The sequence below is a fragment of the Rhinoderma darwinii genome, chromosome 10, assembly GCF_050947455.1.
Source record: "Rhinoderma darwinii isolate aRhiDar2 chromosome 10, aRhiDar2.hap1, whole genome shotgun sequence".
In the NCBI taxonomy this organism is placed as follows: Eukaryota; Metazoa; Chordata; class Amphibia; order Anura; family Rhinodermatidae; genus Rhinoderma; species Rhinoderma darwinii.
This window is the reverse complement of record NC_134696.1, coordinates 52,099,469-52,121,563: the sequence shown is the minus strand read 5'-3', so window position 1 is coordinate 52,121,563 and position 22,095 is coordinate 52,099,469. Positions and strand designations below refer to the sequence as shown.

Here is a 22,095-nt window from a genome sequence, read left to right as displayed (position 1 = left end):
TCAATCTATATAAATTAATATTTTGGCAAAAGTGCAGAAAAAAAAGCAGTTTTTCTTTCCCTTTTTTTTTTTTCTACATCATAAATGACGCTATAAATGTGTTGTGCAGATTTTTATGGTTACGAAGATACCAAATACATATATATTATTTTGTGTATTGGGACTTACATTTTAATGTTTATTGTAAAAAAAAAACTTGCATTTATGTATTTTTACAGATTTTGTTTTTATTTAACATGGTTTTTTTTCTTTGTTTTTTTAGAAATATACTGGCATATATCTATATACCAATAGTACACAGGCAGTTGTTAGGGCATACCTAAGTATGGTCAGACAGCCCTGGGGTCCATCAATGGACCCTGGGCTTTCTGTCCATATAAGGGATTCGCTGTCATGCGATTAAGGGGTCCCCCTTTCTCATTTTCCCTTTGAATTCTGTGGTCAGCTTTGATCACGGCATTCAAAGGGATCTCGGTGGAGATCAGAGGTTTCTGTTAGAGCGGGGCTGCGGCTGTGTATTACAGAAATTTCTCAGTTTGTGATCGTTTGGCACACCTGCTGTGCCCGCGTGATCAGCATGATATGATACGGCCGGCGGTGCACCAATGAGCGTCAGGCACTGAAGACAGAGAACATGGGGGCGCTGTGCAGTGCGTGCGCCATTTTCTCTGTCTTGAGGGCTGGCGCTGCCGCTCATAAGTGAACCGCCGGCTGTATCCCATCATGTTTGTCACTAAATTCATGTATTACAATATGTTCACATCAGCGTCGGTTTCCATTCATCGGTTCCGTGTGAACTTTCCGTCGGAGAAACCGATGAACGGAAAGCCGTTTGTTTCCATTCTGTAAAGTTTGTTTTTTCCGTGGAAAAAATATCATAGTCGAATGGAACCGATGAATGGAAGCCTGTGAAAAGCGGTCCCACAGCTTGGTATTGAAATACATGAATTCACGGTATTGAACTGTTTCAGGGTGCACAGCATTGAAATAACATCGATATTTTAGTTGTCCAGTAATAACAACTTTTATAGACAAAGTAGTAAACAACTAAGGCTACATTGACACGACAGTGAAAAACGGCCGTGTGATGGCCGTTTTTCTAATGGCGGTCACACGGCCGTTTTCAGAACTATGAGGTTCTATGGGTGTATTCACATGGCTGTTTTTTTTTACCGGCCTCTGAATATTGGCCGTCAGAAAATACGACATGTCCTATTTTTGTCCGTTTTCACGGCCAGACGGCTCCCATAGAAGTCAATGGATCAGTTTTTACCGGACGTTTTTTAGGAAACAATCCTTGTAATGGCCGGTAAAAACTGATCCTGGCTGAGGACTCCCTGCATACGGCGCTACTTTGAGCACTGAGCCCGGGGAAGCCCTTGACGTTACTGTCCATATAAGGACAGTGATGTCGGGCTTTCAACAATGGAATCCCCGGCCTGAGCATCGCAAGATCTCTGGCCAGGGACTTCATTCTTGTAGATAGCACCCCTCCATGTAAATAGCACCCCCCCTGCCTGAAAATAGCAAACCTCCCGTAAGTAGCGCCACTGTAGCTTCCTGTAGGTGCGGAATACCCGGTGGTCAGACCCCGCTCTGGCAAGGGATTCCGCTCCTGGAGAAGCCCCCGGCGTCACTATTCATATATGGACAGTGACGTCAAGGTATTACTCCTGGAGTGGAATCCCCGGCCCGCTCTGGCAGAGGATTCGGCTCCTGGAGAAGCCCCCAGCGTGACTATCCATATATGGAGGAAAGAGAGTGCGGGCAGCACAGCAGAACAAACGAAGCCTCCAGGGCCCAGATGGGTGCCGACCTCCAGGGATCTGACTTTTAAATCCCACAATGTCCAAACAAGAAGTAGAAAAGAGAGACAGCACTCCAAACAGATGTCGTCAGACAAGTGGATTTATTCTCCCATCATTACAGTAAACAGGGCAACGTTTCAGCTGCTCAATGCTTGACAAAGACTGCATTGAGCAGCTGAAACGTTGCACTGTTTACTGATGGGAGAATAAATCCACTTTTCTGACGACATCTGTTTGGAATGCTGTCTCTCTTTTCTACTTCTTGTTTTGACTATCCATATATAGACCGTGACATCAAGGAGCGGAATCCCCGGCCGGCTCTGGCAGGGGATTCGTTATGAGGAATCCCCAGCCAGAGAGATCCCGCTCCTACAGTGGCGCTATCTACAGGGGAGGGGCGTGCTATCTACAAGGGGGTGTGCTATCTACAGGGGGGATGCTATATGAGGCGGGTGGCACTATCAACAGGGGACACTGGCGCTACCTACATGGTCAATGTGGCACTATCTACGTGGGACACTGGCGCTATTTACATGGGCACTGTGGCACTTTGTGGGCTCTGGCACTATCTACAATGGGCACTGTGGTCACTGTGGCGCTATCTACAGTGGGCACTGTGGCACTGTTTGCACTGTGGTACTATGTGGGCACTATCACACGGCCGTTTTTCACTGTCGTGTGAATGTAGCCTTAGGTGCCTAAAGAAATCCTGGGATTTAACCAACCCAGACATAGATGAGCTATCTCACTAATGCTACATTCACACGACGAAAAAATGGCCATTAAAATCTGATCAACTGTTTTTCAGTGTATCTCCAAATTTTCGTCCATTTCCAATCTGCCTGTCCGTTTTTTAATGGCCATTTGTCATCCGTTTGCCATCCAATTTTCATGGCCGTAATTTTTATTTTTTTTAAATAATGGATTTCTTTTTTCGTTTTTGTTTTTTTTCCGTCCCAACCCCCTGAAAACACCACATAGACAGTGCCGCAATATCCCTGTAGACAGTTCCCACATAGTGCCCATGTAGGTAGCGCCAATGTTCCTTGTAGATAGTGCCACCCCGTTCTAGATACCACCCCCCCCCCCCTTGTAGATACAACCCTCCTCCCCTGTAGATAGCACCACTAGCTCACTGTAGGAGCGGTATTCCTCTGGCCGGTGATTCCTCATAGTCGGAGCCCCTGAAGTCTTTGTCCATATATGGACAGTGGCATCAGGAGACCGGAATCCCCTGCCAGAGCGGGCCGGGGATTCCACTCCAGGAGTAATACCTTGATGTCACTGTCCATATATGGATCGTGACGCCGTGGGCTTCTCCAGGAGCAGAGTCCGGGGATTCCGGGTGCCGGGGATTTAATCCGCCCCAGGAGTAATACCTTGACGTTACTGTCAATATATGGATCATGAGGCCGGTGGGGGGGCTTCTGCCAGAGCGGGGTCTGGGCGCCGGGGATTCCGCTCCTACAGGAAGCTACAGTGGCGATATCTATGGGGGTGCTATCAAGCAGGAGGGTGCTATCTAAATGGAGGGGTGCTGTCTAAAAGATTGAAGTCCCCGGCCAGAGATCTTGCGTTTCTCTGGCCGGGGACGCCATAGTTGAGAGCCCTGACTTCACTGTCCTTATATGGACAATGCTGACAGGGGCTTCCCCGAGCTTAGCGCTCAAAGTAGCGCTGTGTGCGGGGAGTCCTCAGCCAGGATCAGTTTTTACCGGCCGTTACAAGGATTGTTTCCTAAAAAACGGTTGGTAAAAACTGATCCTTTGACTTCTATGGGAGCCGTCTGCCTGTGAAAACGGGCAAAAATAGGACGTGTCCTATTTTTTTGACGGCCAATATTCACGGGCCGTTAACACGGCCATGTGAATACACCCATAGAACTTCATTGTTCTGAAAACGGCCGTGTAACCGCCGTTAGAAAAACGGCCATCACACAGCCGTTTTTCACTGTCATGTGAATATAGCCCAAAGAGATTAAATACATTTGGCTAGGATATGCCACCAATGTCTGATTGACAGGGGTATCACAATTGTGATCAATGTTGATCGCTACTAAAGCACTGTGCCCCTTTGGCTCCTGCTCACTGTTTCCAACTACTAAGATGGTCAGATAGGAAGGTTTTGTACAGGTGTTTTTTTTTTTTGGAGACATATAGAGAAATCTCTAGAAAAAAAAATCTACTAACTCTTCTGACCCCAAAAACACTGACAAGGCCACAAACCTAATACTAAGGTTATCCCAGAATTCTGGCATAAAAAAAGTTGCAATTTGGCAATCATACCTTTTAATAAATGTGTTGCTCTTAGGCTAGCGATTTGGATATTAAGACTGGCGTATGAAACCTGCCCCATAGTTATCGCCCTGAATCCACCAGAAACATACCTGTTTTGGGTCAGCTATTGGGTGTGTAATTTCCATGGTGAGAATAGAATAATGGATCACAAGACATCACGGACAGCTCTCCTCTTGGGGAAGCCAACCTGTCTTTTTCTATTAATAGCAGACATCCGGATGGGCGTCTGCCAGTCACCATACACATGAAATTATAGGTGGATCCCACTGACCAGAATCTCTTGGCCAGCTTTAGACTAGTATTTGTAGCCATAGCTATCTCTGATGTCATGGGAGAAAAAAGCATTAAAATAAATCTTCTGCTTTGGGATTAATGAATGAGAATATGCTAGGAAACTGCATAAATAACAATTCCACATGTGTTATCTAGCAGAGGTGTGTCAGGAACTGTGATGTGCTGGATACGCATGGGCATTTTGCCACCTTGAATTTAAGGGGTGCATTGCTAAGACTAGGTTCACCTTAAAAAAAAAATTAACATTCTGTACTGGAAATATATAGTGGATGCAGGAGCCACAGATTCTTTTATTCTATTGTGCAAGCTTAAGCCCTGTCTGCCTTTTCATGACCCACAAAAAGACCTGCAAAATCCTGCTAAACATATGCCAAAAGAGTGCACTATACCTGCCCTATAGGAACGTATGGGAACGTTGCAGTATTCTTCTGCTTACTGTTTTTAATACTTCTGACATAGGATTTAATGTGTCGTGATCCGAGCCAAAGGAAACAACTTGTGTTACATATCAGGGAATTTCAATTTATACATTTCTCTAATACATTATTAAATCTCTCCCAGGTTTAGGAGTCCATTGTGACACTTCGTAAGGCCTGGTCCGCACTGCAATCCAGGATGTACAAGCCCATTCTTTCACGTCACTTGAGGTTTTGCCCGCCTAGTTGTTCGAATAGAACTCCCCCTGGTAGTTTTAGCAGTCTTGCCCTCTAGCTGTAGAATTGTGTCCCACGCTCTTCCCTCTCAGTTTCCCAGTTGTCCCAGCAGTCCCTCCACCCCAGTAGTCACTGCAGCCCCCATTCTTTTCCACTAATTACAGCTAGCCCCCCCTCCCTATTGCAGGCTGTTGTATGTATTCTCCCACATTGCTCTATGTTAACAGAACCTGATGTAGGAGGAGCACACGGCGCTGTCCCTTTAAGAACTTTCAGAGACCACATCCTGCTCAATGCATTCGGCACCAGCTAATCCGGTTTTGTACAGTCCAGTCTAATACGAACAAAATAGTAATAATAATAGGGGTCACCAGTTTCCAATAAGCAGTTTATAATTATTTTTTTTCATTGGAATTTTTGGCATAAGTATTTCTAAGGCCTCATGCCCACTTCAGTTATTTTCTTCAGCGCGCTATCTGTTTTTTACACATTTTTATGGGGCCATGCACGCTTCCGTTGTTGTAACAGAACTGTGTGGCCGTTCCGACAAATATAGGACAGGTCCTACTCCTGTCCGTTTTTGAAGGAACAATCTCGGCCATTTAATTCATTTGGTCCATTGTAACAACGGACTGCACACGGAATCCATCCGTGTGCGGTCTGTGTTTCACGGATCCGTCATTACCGGCCGTACAACGGGCAACGGAAGTATGCATGAGGCCTAATTATTTGGCATGAGGCCAAAATGACACTGTATGGAACAGCAGTTCTGTGAGGAGCCAGAGACTCCTAGCAACATAAATGTCTATAATGGCAGAAGTCCCGTTCACCTGTAGCGCGGTCGGGCCGGGAAACCCGTCCGACACACAGACTGTTTTTCACAGCCCCAACTCGGTCGTGTGCAAGAGGTGTAAAGGTCAGTGAAAACCTAATTTGGTATTCTAGCGTCTGGATTAATGGTGCTGGTTTTGTGTTTGTACTTTCGGGAGGGTGGAACCTTTTAGTTTCAGTAGAAGGAGTTTATTCCAAGGTTGGATCTGGCAGTTTGTAAATATTAATCATGACTGCATTAGGTAGTCCGTTCAGGATTTCAGCCAGAATGGGTATTATGTTAATGCTCTGTTCTGGCCATCCTCCATTTAGAATTTAAATAGGAATTATGTTTACAATGGCTTTGCGTCTTATCCATGTGCTACATCCCGTTTGCCTGCAATTTCTTTGACTGTGCAGAGCTGCCGTCTGTTCTGAGGAGATTTAATCCTTCATTCTCCTCAATTCCACTCGGGTCTCACTGCTATAGCAACCCTTGTCATTTTTCTTTATTACGCTATGTGGTTTTATATATTTTTTTTATCGTTGGTTAAACGTAACAAGGAAAGTAATTTTTTATAGCATGAGTTCAGCTGTGGCAAGTCTATGAGAATATATAGGGAATTGCATAAGTAACCATTCTATAATCTAATGTTATTATTGGAATTGTTCCCTTAAAGTGATTGTCCACGACTTTGTTATTTTATTCGAAATCGGTTCAAAGTTCTATGCAGCTTAATTTCTTCTTACAGTGTTCAGAGCATTGTATTTTTTAAAACCGGAGTTTTAAATCCCCTGCATAGACAGTTAGAGGACCTGTCACCTCTCCTGACGTGCGTTTTAGGAAATAATTGTATTCTCCATAAAACAACTGTCCTGGAACATCTTTTCTTAGGACTCTATGTTGTGCTGTTCCTCTGTTATTCCTCCTAGAAATTTATGAAAACGTTGACAACTGGGTGTTACCATTTGGGGGTGTGTCCCTACACAGACTGACAATGTCCAATCAGTGCTGACATAGTGAAACTGTAGTGACACACCCCTTTATAAGGGGAATGGTAACTCCCATTTGTCAATTTATTCCTACATTTCTAACAGAGCAACGGAACATCGAAGAGTTCTAGAACATATGTTCCAGAATTGTTGTTTCATGTGGAATACAGGTGTTTACTAAAATAGCTATACCTGAAGTTTTTTTTATTTATGATTCAGTACTTTTGCACCATAAAAACATGTTTCATGGAAATAAGTCCTTTTTGTGTCACTGCATTTTTTATTGGCGTAGCCATATGGGGGCTTGTTTTTTGCAGGATAGTTTTTTAATTTTTATTGGTACCATTCTGAGGTACATATAATTTATTTAATTTTTTTTGGGGGGGACGGAACAGCAAATAGTGTGTGTGTGTGTGTGTGTGTGTGTGTGTATATATATATCGAAGAAACCACGGCACTCGGTATAGAGGGGTGCTCAGGTAGGGTTCAACTCTGTAGTATTTTGGAAGAAAACCTGGCACTCCAAAAATTCTATTTGTAATCCACAGACTTAGACAATGTGACGTTTTGAGCAGTCGGATTGTGTTTAGTATGAACAACAGGAGCTACGCTGTGCTGCGACGTCCGCCGCTAGCAAGGAAATGAGCCTGTGTGTGTGTGTGTGTGTATGTATATATATATATATATATATATATAAACACACCGTATTTTTTGGACCATAAGACGCACCCAGGTGTTTGACCACAGAAAATAGAAACAAACGTCTTTGTTAAAAAATTCTTTATTCTGTTTTACCACATTCTGAGAGCCATAAATTTTTTTTTTTTTTTTTTAATATATTTTTTTCATCGATTTGAGCGGTGTGAGGGCTTATTTTTTTGTGGGAGGAGCTGTAATTTTATTGGTACATATGTTTGTTTTTTTTATCCCTTTTTTATTTTTTATTTTTTTTAATTTAATTTTTTAAGTGCGAAAGGTGACTATTTTGATGTTTTCAATTTTTAAACTCACCGTGTGAGTTAAATAATGCTATATCGTACTAGATCAGACTTTTGCAGACGCAGCGATACCAAATTATTTTATTTTTTACATTGTGCTTGGGGGAAAAAATGGGAAAAGGGGTTTGTTTGTTTTTTTTGTTTTTTAACTTTTAATATTCTTTTTTTTTTTTTTACACTCCAGAAAATGTATCTAACCTGTTTTTTTTTTTGTTTTTTTTTTGTTTTTTTTTTACACATTTTATTAGTTCCCCTAGGGGACTTGAACCAGCGGCCACTTGGTTGCATGTGGAGTTGCTGAAACAGTGTAACTTGCTGAGTTACGCTGTTTCCCTAACTCCCATAGTGAATGGCGGTTACGGGACAAGCGTAGCATGCAAGCTTTTTTATGACGTCTCCGATGCCATTATAGCCTACGTGTGACAGATACCACTATTAGCCCGTAGGCTATAATACCATCCATTTAACGTATACATCATGAAGCGTTATTGAAAAGCCCCTGACTTATCCATTAAACGAATACCATACATTGGCATCCACCACCAATAGGCTAACATGGTAACCACTTAACGCTGACATTTTATCACAGGATACTATGGAATAGTGTGGTCTACTATACTATTCCATACTATATATTTTTTTGCAGTATACTGATGTATACCGGCCAGACGGTGACCAAACATACACTCTTTTGGCCTGCATTTGCCAATGAAGTCCTACGGACATGTTTAGCGCGTATGTTGGGAACTTTCCTGACGTACATGCTAAACGGAGAAGAAAAACAGTGTGCCTTATAGAGAGAAACATCTTGCACTGTACACTCTGTATGCATTTATTTTATATAATATATATTATTATTTTTTTTTAAAGTATTTAATATACGTTTTTCAAAATGTATTTAGGGAAATAAGGCAGTCCCACCCTTCTCTTTTATATGGTACGGGTAAACTGGCCATCTGGTGTGTTTCGTCTTCTACTCTGATACAGTGGCATTATGTCATATAATGGTATGCTACCAGGAGCACAGATTAGTGCCCTCACTTTACATGCTGCCCTGTGATGGTGACCAGGAAAGTGCTTGCCCTGCAGAAGCATTTTTACAATTTCTGGTTTTAGATGGTGGTGATGGAAACCAGTGTACGTCTATATAAACAGCACTGAAAGCGCTAAGGATCCTTGTGCTACCTCTATGATTAATCACTCCGGCGTGGTTTCTGATCCGGGAGAACATTGCTGCAGCAACTAGGCCTACAATGCCTTAATAGTCTATCCTTAGGCTCTCCGGATGATCAGTGAAGCACACCGTAATCTTCATTTAGTTCATCGTTTTTTTTTATTTTATTCAAAGTACAGTAATTAGTTGGTGTCTGGTACCGGGAATATCTGCTTGATGAAGCTGCGCTAAATCTGCATCCCTCTAGTCCGTTATTAATATAATGAGAATTTCACTGAATGGCTTACAAGTCTTCTAAGGTTGCATAATGTTATCCGCTTGTTTTGCACTCTTCCTTGCATATTTTTTTTGCAATCATTGGGGAGTTCTGGGACTTGTAGTGCCATGCTGTAAGCGCTGAATAACTTAAACTTGCCAACTCCTTTTTTTATTTGCCCCAGATAGTGGAGGAGGCAGACCACTGTGACTGTGCAGTCATTTCTACCTTTCGGCCATGGTGTATATGGCTGTGAAATAAAGGGAATCTCCATGTTTCCCTATCAAAGTGTTTTTGTTTTTTTTTGTTTTTACTAATTTTCATAAGATTTTGGTCGGATTGTTATAAGGACATTATTGCCCAAAATTATGTTAGCATATTTTACAAGAATGCAATTGTTACTTTCTAGCAATTGATTTGGTATTAAAACTTTTTTGCCTCCAGACCATACTTGCCCTTTTTTATACATTTACTGTATAGAGCTTTGCAAACGGCGGATACATTACTTAGACCTTATGCTATGTCCGTGTGCTGTCTGTTTAAATAACGGACAGCACACTGACCAATGCAAGTCAATGGGGCTATTCACAGAACCATGTTTTTTTTCACAGAGCGTGTGCCTGCTGCATAAAACGCCATGCATGTCCTATTCTGGGGCGTATTTGTGGATCACACTCATTGAAGTCTATCGGTGCATGAAAAAAATGGACAGCACGAACAACATCCGTGTTCTGTCCATTTTTCACACATCAGTTGCTAAAGAAATGCAGAGATAAATATAAAACCAGGAAGTGCTTGCAGAAAAGAAACGTGGACGAGAAAAACGGATGACACCCAGAAACCACACTGACACAATACGGAAAGGCATATGCATGAAAAACTGCCCTTTTTTTGTAGACACAAATCAGGCGCGCTCGTGTAAGGCCTAAGTCATGGGACTGCTAGAAGAACAAGATCTGGTGCAGCAGGAAGTCACATGACTGCTGTATAGAAGGCTCTGTACGTAGTCTCATGTATATGCAGACTGAGCCGTGGCCACAATGTTTACATATGCCCATCGCCATACAGGAGCGGCCCAGTGGCTAAAGGGCCGTAAAGTTTTAATGATCATGCATTGGTAAGAAAATAAATAATTTTTTTTCTAATGCACCATTTATATCAGGGGTCTCAAACACGTGGCCCACAGGCAGTATGCGGCCCCATAGGCTGTCACCTGCAGCCTGCGGGGCACCGTATATCCCTTAGGGGAGAAGAGAGCAGGCCGAAGGAGGAGTGTCCGAGTGCTAGAAGCTACTTTGCTCTGGCTCTGGGGAAGCCCCTGACATCACTGTCCATATATGGACAATGGTGTCGGGCGCAGAGCTGGAGTCCCAGGCTAGTAGCGCTCTGCCTGGAACTCCGGCTCTGGGTTTGCCCCTGACATCGCTGTCCATATATGGACAGTGATGTCAATGGCTTCCCCAGAGTACCAGAGCAGAGCCTGTATTAGTGCTCTGCTCTGGGACTCCGGCTCAGGTGTTGCCCCGGACATCACATTCCGGTGCAGGAGGATCCCCTGATGCCACTGTCTATCGACAGTGACGTCAAGGGCTCCTCCAGAAGAGGCATCCCCAACCAAAGCATCCGCAACGCTCTGGCTGGGGATTCCACAATGGAGCTACTGTGGTGTGTGTGTGTGTGTCTGTGTGGGGGGGGGGGGTTGGGGCACGATATACTGTGTCCTTATCTACAGAGGGTACTGTGGCACTATCGAAAAAAGAGATGCACAATCTTGACATTCTTGTGTCTGCCAATTGAGCCGCCAGACTGCATTTAGCGGCACTTAAACTGTAAAACGGGATTGTTTTAATAAGCACGTGGAGTAAACACGCAAAATTAATGAAAGTTTAAACCGAATGGTATTATTATAGTAATGTAGTATTGTTATAGTAATGTATTGTTATAGTAATGTAGTTTTATTATATTTATGTAGTATTATTATAGTAATGTAGTATTGTTATAGTAATGTAGTATTATTATAGTAGTTCAAATAAGTAATTGATTAACAAATAATTTTGTATTGTATCAAATTTGAAAGTAATACGGCCCGTCAACGTCAAAATTATTTACCCGGCCGAGTTTGAGACCCCTGATTTATATGGAAAAAAAATAAATATGTATACCCTTATATCCAGTCATAGCGTGACATTTAGGAAAACTGGCGCAAAGGAAAAGTGGAGTAGTTGCCCATGGCAACCAATCAGGTTGCGGGTTTCATTTTCCAAAAGGCCACTGAAAAATGAGAGGTGAAATCTGATTGGTTCCCATGGGCAACTACCCAACTGTTCCTTTTCACCGGTTTGAAATCTCTCCTCCGATCTTTCTCTTTGCCTGTCAATAATGTAATCGAAATTTCATTTCTTCTGTTTAACCCCGTGTTAGAGAAAACAATGGCTACAAGAAGCTATGAATAGTGCGTTTTCCGGCCAGGCAGATGAAGTTCAGCAAATGAAGGAATGTCTGCAGCAACTAAGCAGTGAAACAAGTGAAGATGGGGATGAGCGGAAGGAGAGAGCACTGGAGTTTCTTGCAGACCTGTGTGAAAATCTTGATAATGCTTCTGGTAATCTAAATGATGATCTTGTCGAGTGGGCTTAATATGGATGAGGTCGAAAGTCTCTGGAAACACAACCCAATCTGAGTTTGTTGTTTTCCGTGGAGTCCCCCTTCAAGTCCCTACAATAAAAAAAACAAAAGAGAGAACAGTCTAAATTTTCTACATTTCCTTGTAGAATTTTAGTGACTAAAATGTGTTACATGCTGGAAATTGTTCATTGATCGGGGCATTCCAACTACCGTATTTACTGGTTGTGGATCTTTCTAGTACAATAGTTATACAAATGTTGTATATTTCCAAGTCCTTGTGTCATTAAAGCCTTAGGCCTCATGCACATGACCGTAGCCATGGGCACAGCCGTGATTTTTGGGTCGGACGACCGCGGAGTGTTACCCGCAAATCGCGGGCCGTGCACATGGCCACGTGCATTCATTTCTATGAGCCTGGACCACAGGCCGTAATAAGACAAGTCCATTCTTTTTGCGGTCCAGGCTCCTGGGCCATTCACGGACCGTGGAAACCACGGTGGTGTGCATGGGCCCGTTGAAATTAATGGGGCCACAATTCACCCGCAGATTTGCGGGTGAATTGCGGCTGCAAAAATACGTTTGCGTGCATGGGGCCTTATATGTTTCACATTTATTTACCCCATAATACTTAAAGAGGCTCTGTCACCAGATTTTGCAACCCCTATCTGCTATTGCAGCAGATCGGCGCTGCAATGTAGATAAGAGTAACGTTTTTATTTTTTTAAAACGAGCATTTTTGGCCAAGTTATGACCATTTTTGTATTTATGCAAATGAGGCTTGCAAAAGTCCAACTGGGCGTGTATTAGGTGCGTACATCGGGGCGTGTTTACTTCTTTTACTAGCTGGGCGTTCTGACGAGAAGTATCATCCACTTCTCTTCAGAACGCCCAGCTTCTGGCAGTGCAGACACCCAGCGTGTTCTCGAGAGATCACGCTGTGACGTCACTCACTTCCTGCCCCAGGTCCTGCATCGTGTCGGACGAGCGAGGACACATCGGCACCAGAGGCTACAGTTGATTCTGCAGCAGCATCGGCGTTTGCAGGTAAGTCGATGTAGCTACTTACCTGCAAACGCTGATGCTGCTGCAGAATCAACTGTAGCCTCTGGTGCCGATGTGTCCTCGCTCGTCCGACACGATGCAGGACCTGTGAGTGACGACACAGCGTGATCTCTCGAGAACACGCTGTGTGTCTGTACTGCCAGAAGCTGGGTGTTAACGAACAGAAGTGGATGATGCTGATTCGTCAGCATCATACACTCCCATTCCTAACGCCCAGCTAGTAAAAGAAGTAAACACGCCCCGATGTACGCACATAATACACGCCCAGTTGTACTTTTACTGTAAACACGCCCAGTTGTACTTTTGTAAGCCTCATTTGCATAAATACAAAAATGGTCATAACTTGGCCAAAAATGCTCGTTTTTTAAAAATAAAAACGTTACTGTAATCTACATTGCAGCGCCGATCTGCTGCAATAGCAGATAGGGGTTGCAAAATCTGGTGACAGAGCATCTTTAATGTTAATGAAATGTACATGTATTTTAAGATGACCTTTGCTTTTTCACAGATTTCTGTAAGCTGGGTGGGATGGACTTAATGTTGAATCGTTATTTGAGTCACCCTAAGGCTGAACTTCGCTGGCGAGCCGCTGACCTGATTGGCATTTGCAGTCAAAATGTGCCCTTCGTTCAGGAGACGGCACTGAGCCTCTGTGCTGTCAACAAACTCTTGAAATTGCTGGACCTTGACAGCAGTGAAACCGTCAGAATAAAGGCACTTTTTGCAATTTCTTGTAAGTGTTATTCACGCTTCATTTACATGTAGCGAACAAAATAAAAAAAGATTTATTGATCTGAGGTAGTAACTGACTTGTGCTATAAGGCACATCTATGGAGTCTAATAAAAAGTGAAATGGAAATGTTGCCCATAACAAACAGTCTGAGATGTAGTGTGTTGCTACCAGCAATGCCACCACGAGTGATAAAGATGGGTTATTGGCCTCACTGAGAGACCAGGTTACATCTGCTGCCCGTAGATGTCTATGTAGAGGGAGGAGGAGGAAGAGGGAGCTGCTACAGAGTGACACAGGTTAGGGTTAGACGCTGCTACTGACTTTTTCCGTGGCCGATTTCAAAGCAAAGCCGCATGCGTTACATGCAGATTTCACCCTATGAATTGGAAAGTGTGAAATCTGCTGTGAAAATCCATGACAAAATTGACCTGCTGATGATTAGAAAATCCACATCATACCCTTAATTCGGCATGGATTTTTTTTCTGCTTCATGTGGATGGGGTTTTTAAAACCAAATCCCCATATATTGTACTGTAAACTGATGCAGAATTTCAGTTGGGAATACACACAATAAATCTGCAGCAATTCTGCAGTGTGTGAATTCATCCTTAGGCCGGATTCACACGAGCGTGCGCGTTTTGCGTGCGCAAAAGGCACTTAACAGTTCCGTGTGGCATCAGCATATGATGCGCGGCTGCGTGCTTTTCGCGCAGCCGCCATCATTACGACACTCCGTTTGGATGTCTGTAAACAGAAAAGCACGTGGTGCTTTTCTGTTTTCATTCATCCTTTTCACTGTTGTTGCGCGAATCACGCTTGTCCCACGGAAGTGTTTCCGTGAGACATGCGTGTTTTTCACGCACCCATTGACTTCAATGCGTGCGTGATGCGCGAAATACGCTCAAAGAACGGACATGTCGTTTCGCTGCGGACTCGCGCTGCGTAAAAATCACGGACTGTCTGCACGGCCCCATAGACTAATATAGGTCCGTGCGACGCGCGTGAAAATCACGCGCTTTGCACGGACGTATATCCCGTTCGTCTGAATAAGCCGTAAGTGTTCTACTATCTCATCCCAGTTCTAGGTTCACAGCTACACTTCTCATTACTGCTGTGTAATGTCCTCCTTGCTGCTGCTTCTGGGTGTGAGAGATAGGGTAGAAGGATCTCCTCTTCTCTTTGTGCTGTGTATATGAGATATCACAGCAGTTATTCTCCTCCCCCTCTGGAGCTGAGGTCAAAGAAAACTGACATAGAAAGAGAGCGAGCCATCAGAGGGGATACAAAATATAGGTACACGTCCTATAATGCTCCGAAATAGTGAAAACACTTATTCTGAAATGACAGGTACTCTTTAATGTCAGGGATAGAAGTATAGTACCCGGAAAATGATACAATAACTGCTAATATGTTTCTATATATGTTGTGTAAAGTTGTATTGGAATGATCAGCATTTATTATTATTATTATTTTAATTGTTACGTTCCTTTCAAAGACACAATATTGTTTTACTTGTGTGAAGCATGAGCATCCATCTCTTTGTGTTTTATACAGGTTTGGTGCGGGAGCAGGAGGCAGGACTTGCGGAGTTTGTGAAGTTGGATGGCTTTTCTGTGCTGATGCGTTCCATGCAGACTGATATATTGAAGCTGAAGATAAAATCTGTTTTCTTGCTGCAGAATCTTCTGATAAGTCATCCTGAGTATAAAAGTAATAATAATGGAAAAGGCTTTACCGACGATCCAACTCTCATCGGTCTGAGAAGCATTTATTAAACATTAAAGACCAATGCTCTGTGAGCTAAACTCATCAGCAACTGCACAAATCTCTCTGCTAGTTTGCTACAATGTATCAGTCTGGAGTCCAGGCTGTTTAGGCTTCTTTCATACTAGCGTTAGGCTTCATACCCACTTCAGTTTTTTTCGTCAGGGTGCGATCCATTTTTTTTACCTAATAGCACCCTGACACATTTATTTCAATGGGGCCATGCACACTTCCGTTGTAACGAAACCGTGTGGCCGTTCCATCAAAAGATGTGCAGGTCCTACTCCTGCCCGTTTATGACGTAACAGTCTCGGCCTTTGCATTAATTTGGTCCGTGAAACAACGGGCTGCACATGGTAGCAATTCGTGTGCGGTCCGTGATTCACGGAACCGTCTTTAGCGGCCGTTCACGGCACACGGAAGTGTTCATGAGGGCTTAGTATACATTTACCTCTCTTCCGTCAGAGGAAGAGAGGATCGAAAGATTAAACAGAAAGCAACGGGTTCTGTTAGAATTACCATTGATTTCAATGGTAATTCTTTTGTTTCAGTTGCTTTCCGTTTGTCTCTGTTTGCTAGGTTTCCGTTTTTTTCACGGAAACAAAAGTTCTGCAGACTGCACCTTTGCGTCTGTCAAAAAAAAAGGAAACCTAGCGAATGGAAACAAACGGAAAGCGACTGAAACAAAAGAATTACTATTGAAATCAATGGTAATTCTAACGGAACCGTTGCTTTCCATTTAATCTTACGATCCTCTCTTCCTCTGACGGAAGAGAGGTCAACGTAGACTTACGCTAGTGTGACAGAAGCCTTAGCTCACAGAGCATTGAATACACTGGATACAATTCTACCCGTTTCTCAGCTGAGGGCAGGACTGGGCATGTGCTGGTTGCGGCCTCTGAATGTAAATAAGAGTATTCTCATGCACTGACCGGAAAGAAATATATTGAAACACAAAGTATATTAGAAAGTTGTACAACCTTTAATTTATACAGTGATTACGCTTTATTTTCATAAAATAGGAACCCACTTTTATGAAGATGGTGAGGGAGGGGGGGTCACATACTTTTTAACGTAAACCCTATTTACCAGTTTTTTATTTTATTTGGGTGTCCTCACCACATATCTTCCCTGTATATATACTTCCTTGGAAATGTGTATTTGAACACTAGATTAGGGTCACCGAGGACTTACATCTGCTCATTTGGTGGGTGAGATGTAAAGCAACTATGACTATAACACACTGCTGCTGTGCCAACAATAACTGCAGTGCATGTTCATTCAGATCCCTTACTTTCCACACCTAAGATTTTCTTGTAGTATGAGAAGGCAGGAAAAGACAAGTCTAGGTTACCATCCTGTATGGAGGAGCTGAAATGTGCAAGAAGAAAAATATTTTTGCAATATCGGTGCTGTTATTAGTACGGCAAAGTTTTCTTTTAATCAGGCATCCAGTAATCCTTTAACCCTTTCCCGCCGCTGCAATTCTTCATTTTCGCTTTTTTCTCCCCACCTTCCAAAAGCCATAACTTTTATTTTTTTTTTTTTTCAGCCTATAAAGCTGTTTGAAGGCTTGATTTTTGCAGGACGAGTTGTAGTTTTTCATGGCACCATTTATTGTACCATATAATTATACTAGGGAACTGGAAAATATTTGTGGGGTGGAATGGGTTAAAACAGCAATTTCCTCCATTGTATTTTGGCTTTCAATTTTACGACGTTCACCGTGCAATAAAAATTACATGTTAAAGAGCCTCTGTCACCACATTATAAGTGCCCTATCTTGTACATGATGTGATCGGCGCTGTAATGTAGATTACAGCAGTGTTTTTTTATTTAGAAGAGATCACGCTTGCTGTCAGGAAGTCCCACACAAACGTTACCGAAGTGTCGGGAGTGTGAATAGATTTCGCATCCTGGCTGGAGGCGATGTCTATTCACTCTCCAGTCACTTCAGTAACATTAATGTGTGAGCAAGTGACAGCACATTGTGATCTCGCAAGATCACTATGTGCTGAGTACATGAATGGAGAGAAGTGTATGACGCTGATTGGTCACTGATTGGTCAGCGTCATACACTTCCCTTTACAACGCCCACTTGGACAAAAGCTAAAAAAGCCCAGTTGGGCATTAAGAAAGTCATTAGCATAAATCTAAAATAGGTCATAACTCTGTCAAATTGATCATTTTTCTAAATAAAAACCACTGCTGTAATCTACATTACAGCGCCGATCACATTATGTAGGAGATAGGGCACTTATAATGTGGCGACAGAGCCTCTTTAACGTTCTTCTGTGGGTCAATATGATTATGGTGATACCAAATTTATATAGGTTTTTTTAAATTTGTTTTACTACTTTTTACCATGAAAAAACGAATTGTTAAAAATAACGTTTGTTTTGTGTCGCCACATTCTAAGAGCCATAACTTTTTTTATTTTTTGGTCAATTGAGTATTGCGAGGGCTTGATTTTTACAGGGCAAGCTGTGGTTTTTATTGTTACCTTTTTGGGGTACATAAGACTTTTTGATCACTTTTTTTATTCCATTTTTTTGGGGGGGAAATGAGGTGGCAATCTGCAATTCTGGAGTTTTTTTTGTTTTTTTCCTTTTTTTTACAATTTTTTTAGGGGGATAATGTTTGTTTTTTTTTCTTTTTTTGTACAGAAAAAAACCTGTCTTTTAACTTTTTTTTTTTTAAATTAATCCCCCTAGGGGTCTTGAACCAATGAACGTTGGTTCACTTGCACGATATACTGCATTATTAATGTATTGCAGTATATAGTTGTTTAATTGGAGCACAACGATAGCAGACCTGGGGGGGGACTTCAAAAATGAGAGACAACAACCTGTTAAAGTTGAAAAAAAGATATATTCTTTGTATAAATATGATGGTATACAAAAACACTATAACAATGGTGCAAAAGTGCCAAAAATTAATCACCCCATATGGTGAAGTCCTTTGCTTCAGATAAGCCGGTTAGACATCACGTATTCCGGACTTGGAATCTGGAGGACTTCAACAGAGACCCACGTGGAGGGTAAGTTGGCGTTTTACTACGCCAGGTTGCTAAACGTAGTCAAACTCCGACTTGCCCTCCACGTGGGTCTCTGCCGAAGTCCTCCAGCTCCCAAGTCCGGAATACGTGATGTCTATACAAAGAATATATATATTTTTTCAACTTTAACAGGTTGTTGTCTCTAATTTTTGATGTGCCCATTTTTATATTTTGACTATTTTTAGATTACGTGAAGCATCTCACTGCCGCACAACTCCCCTATGTATTGAAAGGTCTATTTATTCATTTGTAAACAAACCTGGGGGAATCCCATGTGAAAATAAATAAAGTATACGTTTGACTTGGTATCCTGAAAATTAGTTTTTTTAACATGGGAGTCTATGGGTGACGTATGGCATCTGTTTTTACTCTCTTCATCCCAGACAGACTCGATGATGTTGAGATCAGGGCTCTGTGGTGGCCATATCATCACTTCCATCACTTCTTGTTCTTCTTTACACTGAAGATAGTTCTTAATGACATTGGCTGTATGTTGCAATGTATCTTTCAAACTATACCAAATACATTTGGAGTACAGTATAATTGTGTATATAATATTTACACTACAGTTCTATTTATGCTGCAAAGCCACTTTCAGCCTTGGTTAAAGTGTATAACAATGCTACATTGTAATATTTATCATTATCAGAGATTGGGGTAAAGCTCTAATATGGTGAAGGATGCCCACAATCACATGATCAGTTAAATAACTACTGGGATTAATATAGGAAACGGCACGAACACTTGCAATGTGTATGTAGGGATCAAGGAGGAAGGTTAAAAACTGATTGTTCCTTCTCTCTCAGGTGTCTGGTTGTGACTTCTATCCGGATAGCCAACCCTGTGGTCTTACAATTGCAGCTGCATTTCTGTAGTGCGGATAATAGTCATTGGGTGGGAAATAGGGTCAGCATTACTTTCTATCACTTAAAAATCGTCATTGCTAATTTTATCTTTAATGAATAAATAACCTGGTTTGTTTATATCAGCATAGGGTTAATTCCACTGTGTCCAGAAGAAATTCTAGATCATAACAAACTATTTTTAACATTCTTGATTGTTAAGAAAATATTTGCCCCTGACCAGTTTTAATCATAACTTTGGCTTCGTTAACAGCAGCATCGGGGAATCCGTTGATGGGTTCCAACAGACCTGTCCGTTTGTCTCCGTTCCATAAGGTTTCTGTTTTTTTTTTTCCGGCAGAATCAATAGCATAGTTCACTATGCTATTGATTCCGCCGAAAAAACTTAAACCTTACAGAACGGAGACAAACGGAAACCAATATCAACGAAAGAGTTACCATTCATACATACATTACCAAAAATCAATGGTAATGCAAACGGAAAGCTATGGTTTCCGTTCATAGGTTCTCCTGATGCAACCCATCAACGGTTCCCCGCCGCTGACGTGATCGAAGTCTTACATTGCAGTAATTGGATCTCTAATGCTTTGTCTTTGCATGCAGGCACCTTATGTTCCATGGGGATGATCCAGCAACTGGTATCTTTGCTTCGAACGGAGCATAGTCCTTTTCATGAACATGTCCTCTCTGCGCTGTGCAGGTAATTGAATATATGCTCCTCTCCAAATACACCAGGAGACATTCTACGTAGTATTATTCATGTAGTTAGGACACACATTATACACAAATATGTACTTACAACTATTCTCATACTAAATCATATAATTGAAAAAACTTATGAAGCAAAATTTATTTAATTTGGCATTTCATCATTTAGACCAGGGCATCCTAAACCTTTCTACTGGGAACCCCTCTGGATAATCCACAAATTGATAGTAGCGGATTTTGTGTTAACATTTTATTGTGAACTTTTCCTGACTGCTATGGTTCTTCATACAAGTGATTTTAATATTCTTTTCTACGACTTGCTAATATTCCAGAATAACTAACGCTTTGTTCACATCTGCGTCAGGGCTCCTTTCCATCTGAGCTTTCCGTCGGAACGGAGCCCTGACTGAAACAGAAACCTATGGTTTCAGTTTGTGTCAATCACCATTGATTTCAATGGTGACGGATCCGGTGCCAATGGTTTCAGTTTGTCTCCGTTGTGCAAGGGTTCCGTCGTTTTGACGGGATGAATACCCTAGTAGACTACGCTATTCATCCCGTCAAAACGATGGAAGCCTTGCACAATGAAGACAAACTGAAACAATTGGCACCCGATCCGTCACCATTGAAATCAATGGTGATGGAAACGGAAACCTATGCCTTCAGTTTGTGTCAGTCAGGGCTCCGTTCCGACGGAAAACTCAGATGGAACGTCGGAACGGAGCCCTGACGCAGATGTGAGCATAGCCTAATTCTGGCACATTAAAAGAATGGTACTGTACTATTTATAATACAATACGAACTGCTTCAAAATAAAAACTTGCCATAAATATGGTAAATGTAATCTAAAAGATAAAATATTTTTAGATAGTCAATGGAGGAAATAAATCTGTAGTACTATTTATGTTAATAACAAAAAAATAAACAAAAAGAAAGATCTTATTGAACTCCGCAGATGATTCACAGTTTTTCCTTCCCCGTTTCTAGTATGGCAACAGATTTCCCACAAGGAGTAGCAGAATGTCGGGCGCCTGAATTAGCGTTTGAAGAATTGCTCAAAGAACGATGTCAAGTAGTGCAAAAACAGGAGGAATATCAGGTAAAGGCTTCTTATATTCACTGGTATGTTAGTGTACCCCCACTTACCATTAACTTTAAATGGGCAGTAACTTCAAACAACGTATACTAATCTAATGGTATACCTGATATATATATCAACTTTGTAATTTACTTACTGTTAAAATATAGTTGTTTTATCCATGCAAATTATGCGTGAAGTTACACTAGATGTCTCCCTTCCTGTAATCTGCTGTTTACCCCCAGTTGTCATCAAGTTACAGAGCAGAGTAGACTGACTGCAGGAAGTGGGGGGTATCTCTTCACAGCCTGCCAATAGAAGTCTATGAAAAGGGGAGGGAAAGCAGGGAGAAAGAGACGCTGATGTCCATAGAAGTCTATGGAGAGGGGAGGGAGGAGCAGAGGTAGAAAGACACACAGACATGAGCAGCTTCTGGTAAGATTTATATCTCACCACAGTGCTAGATTCCCAACTACACTGCTCATTACTGGTGTATAATGTCTTCCGTGTTGCTGCAGCTTCAAAACAAATTATATACAGTTAGACTATATAGGTAAATTACTGTAATGTAATAATCTAATGTAGGTAATGGCTTAAATTACCACAATGAATATTATTAACAATGAGTATTTTTCAGGCTGGAGCAGGCAAAAAGTCAGGTGAAATCCAAACACCTAGAAATAAAACAAAAGTAAATCAAATTTTTCACCGCTCGAACAGCACTGAGAAACACAGTCCAACCTGTAGTCTTATATACAGTTCTGCTCAGTCCACAAGCAATAGACAATCCACAATCCAGAGAAGGTGTATGCAGTGGTTATGATCCTTGTAGGAGCTCCACACCGTGTCCCGATTCTCAGGCTCCAGGCAGGATAAATTCTATGACTCCCAATAAAGAAAAGGAGAAATAGTGCAACACCC

At 42.0% G+C, this 22,095-nt stretch overlaps 1 protein-coding gene across 1 annotated transcript in view; it reads left to right on the top strand.

Annotated features, from left to right (window-relative positions):
- Positions 1–22,095, top strand: part of HSPBP1 (HSPA (Hsp70) binding protein 1) — a 43,150-nt gene that overhangs the window by 3,487 nt on the left and 17,568 nt on the right. The window contains exons 3-7 of the mRNA XM_075838850.1: positions 11,705–11,885; positions 13,479–13,703; positions 15,258–15,413; positions 19,992–20,088; positions 21,084–21,195. Coding sequence (XP_075694965.1) covers positions 11,705–11,885; positions 13,479–13,703; positions 15,258–15,413; positions 19,992–20,088; positions 21,084–21,195 — 771 coding nt within the window. The remainder of the gene's footprint in view (positions 1–11,704; positions 11,886–13,478; positions 13,704–15,257; positions 15,414–19,991; positions 20,089–21,083; positions 21,196–22,095) is intronic.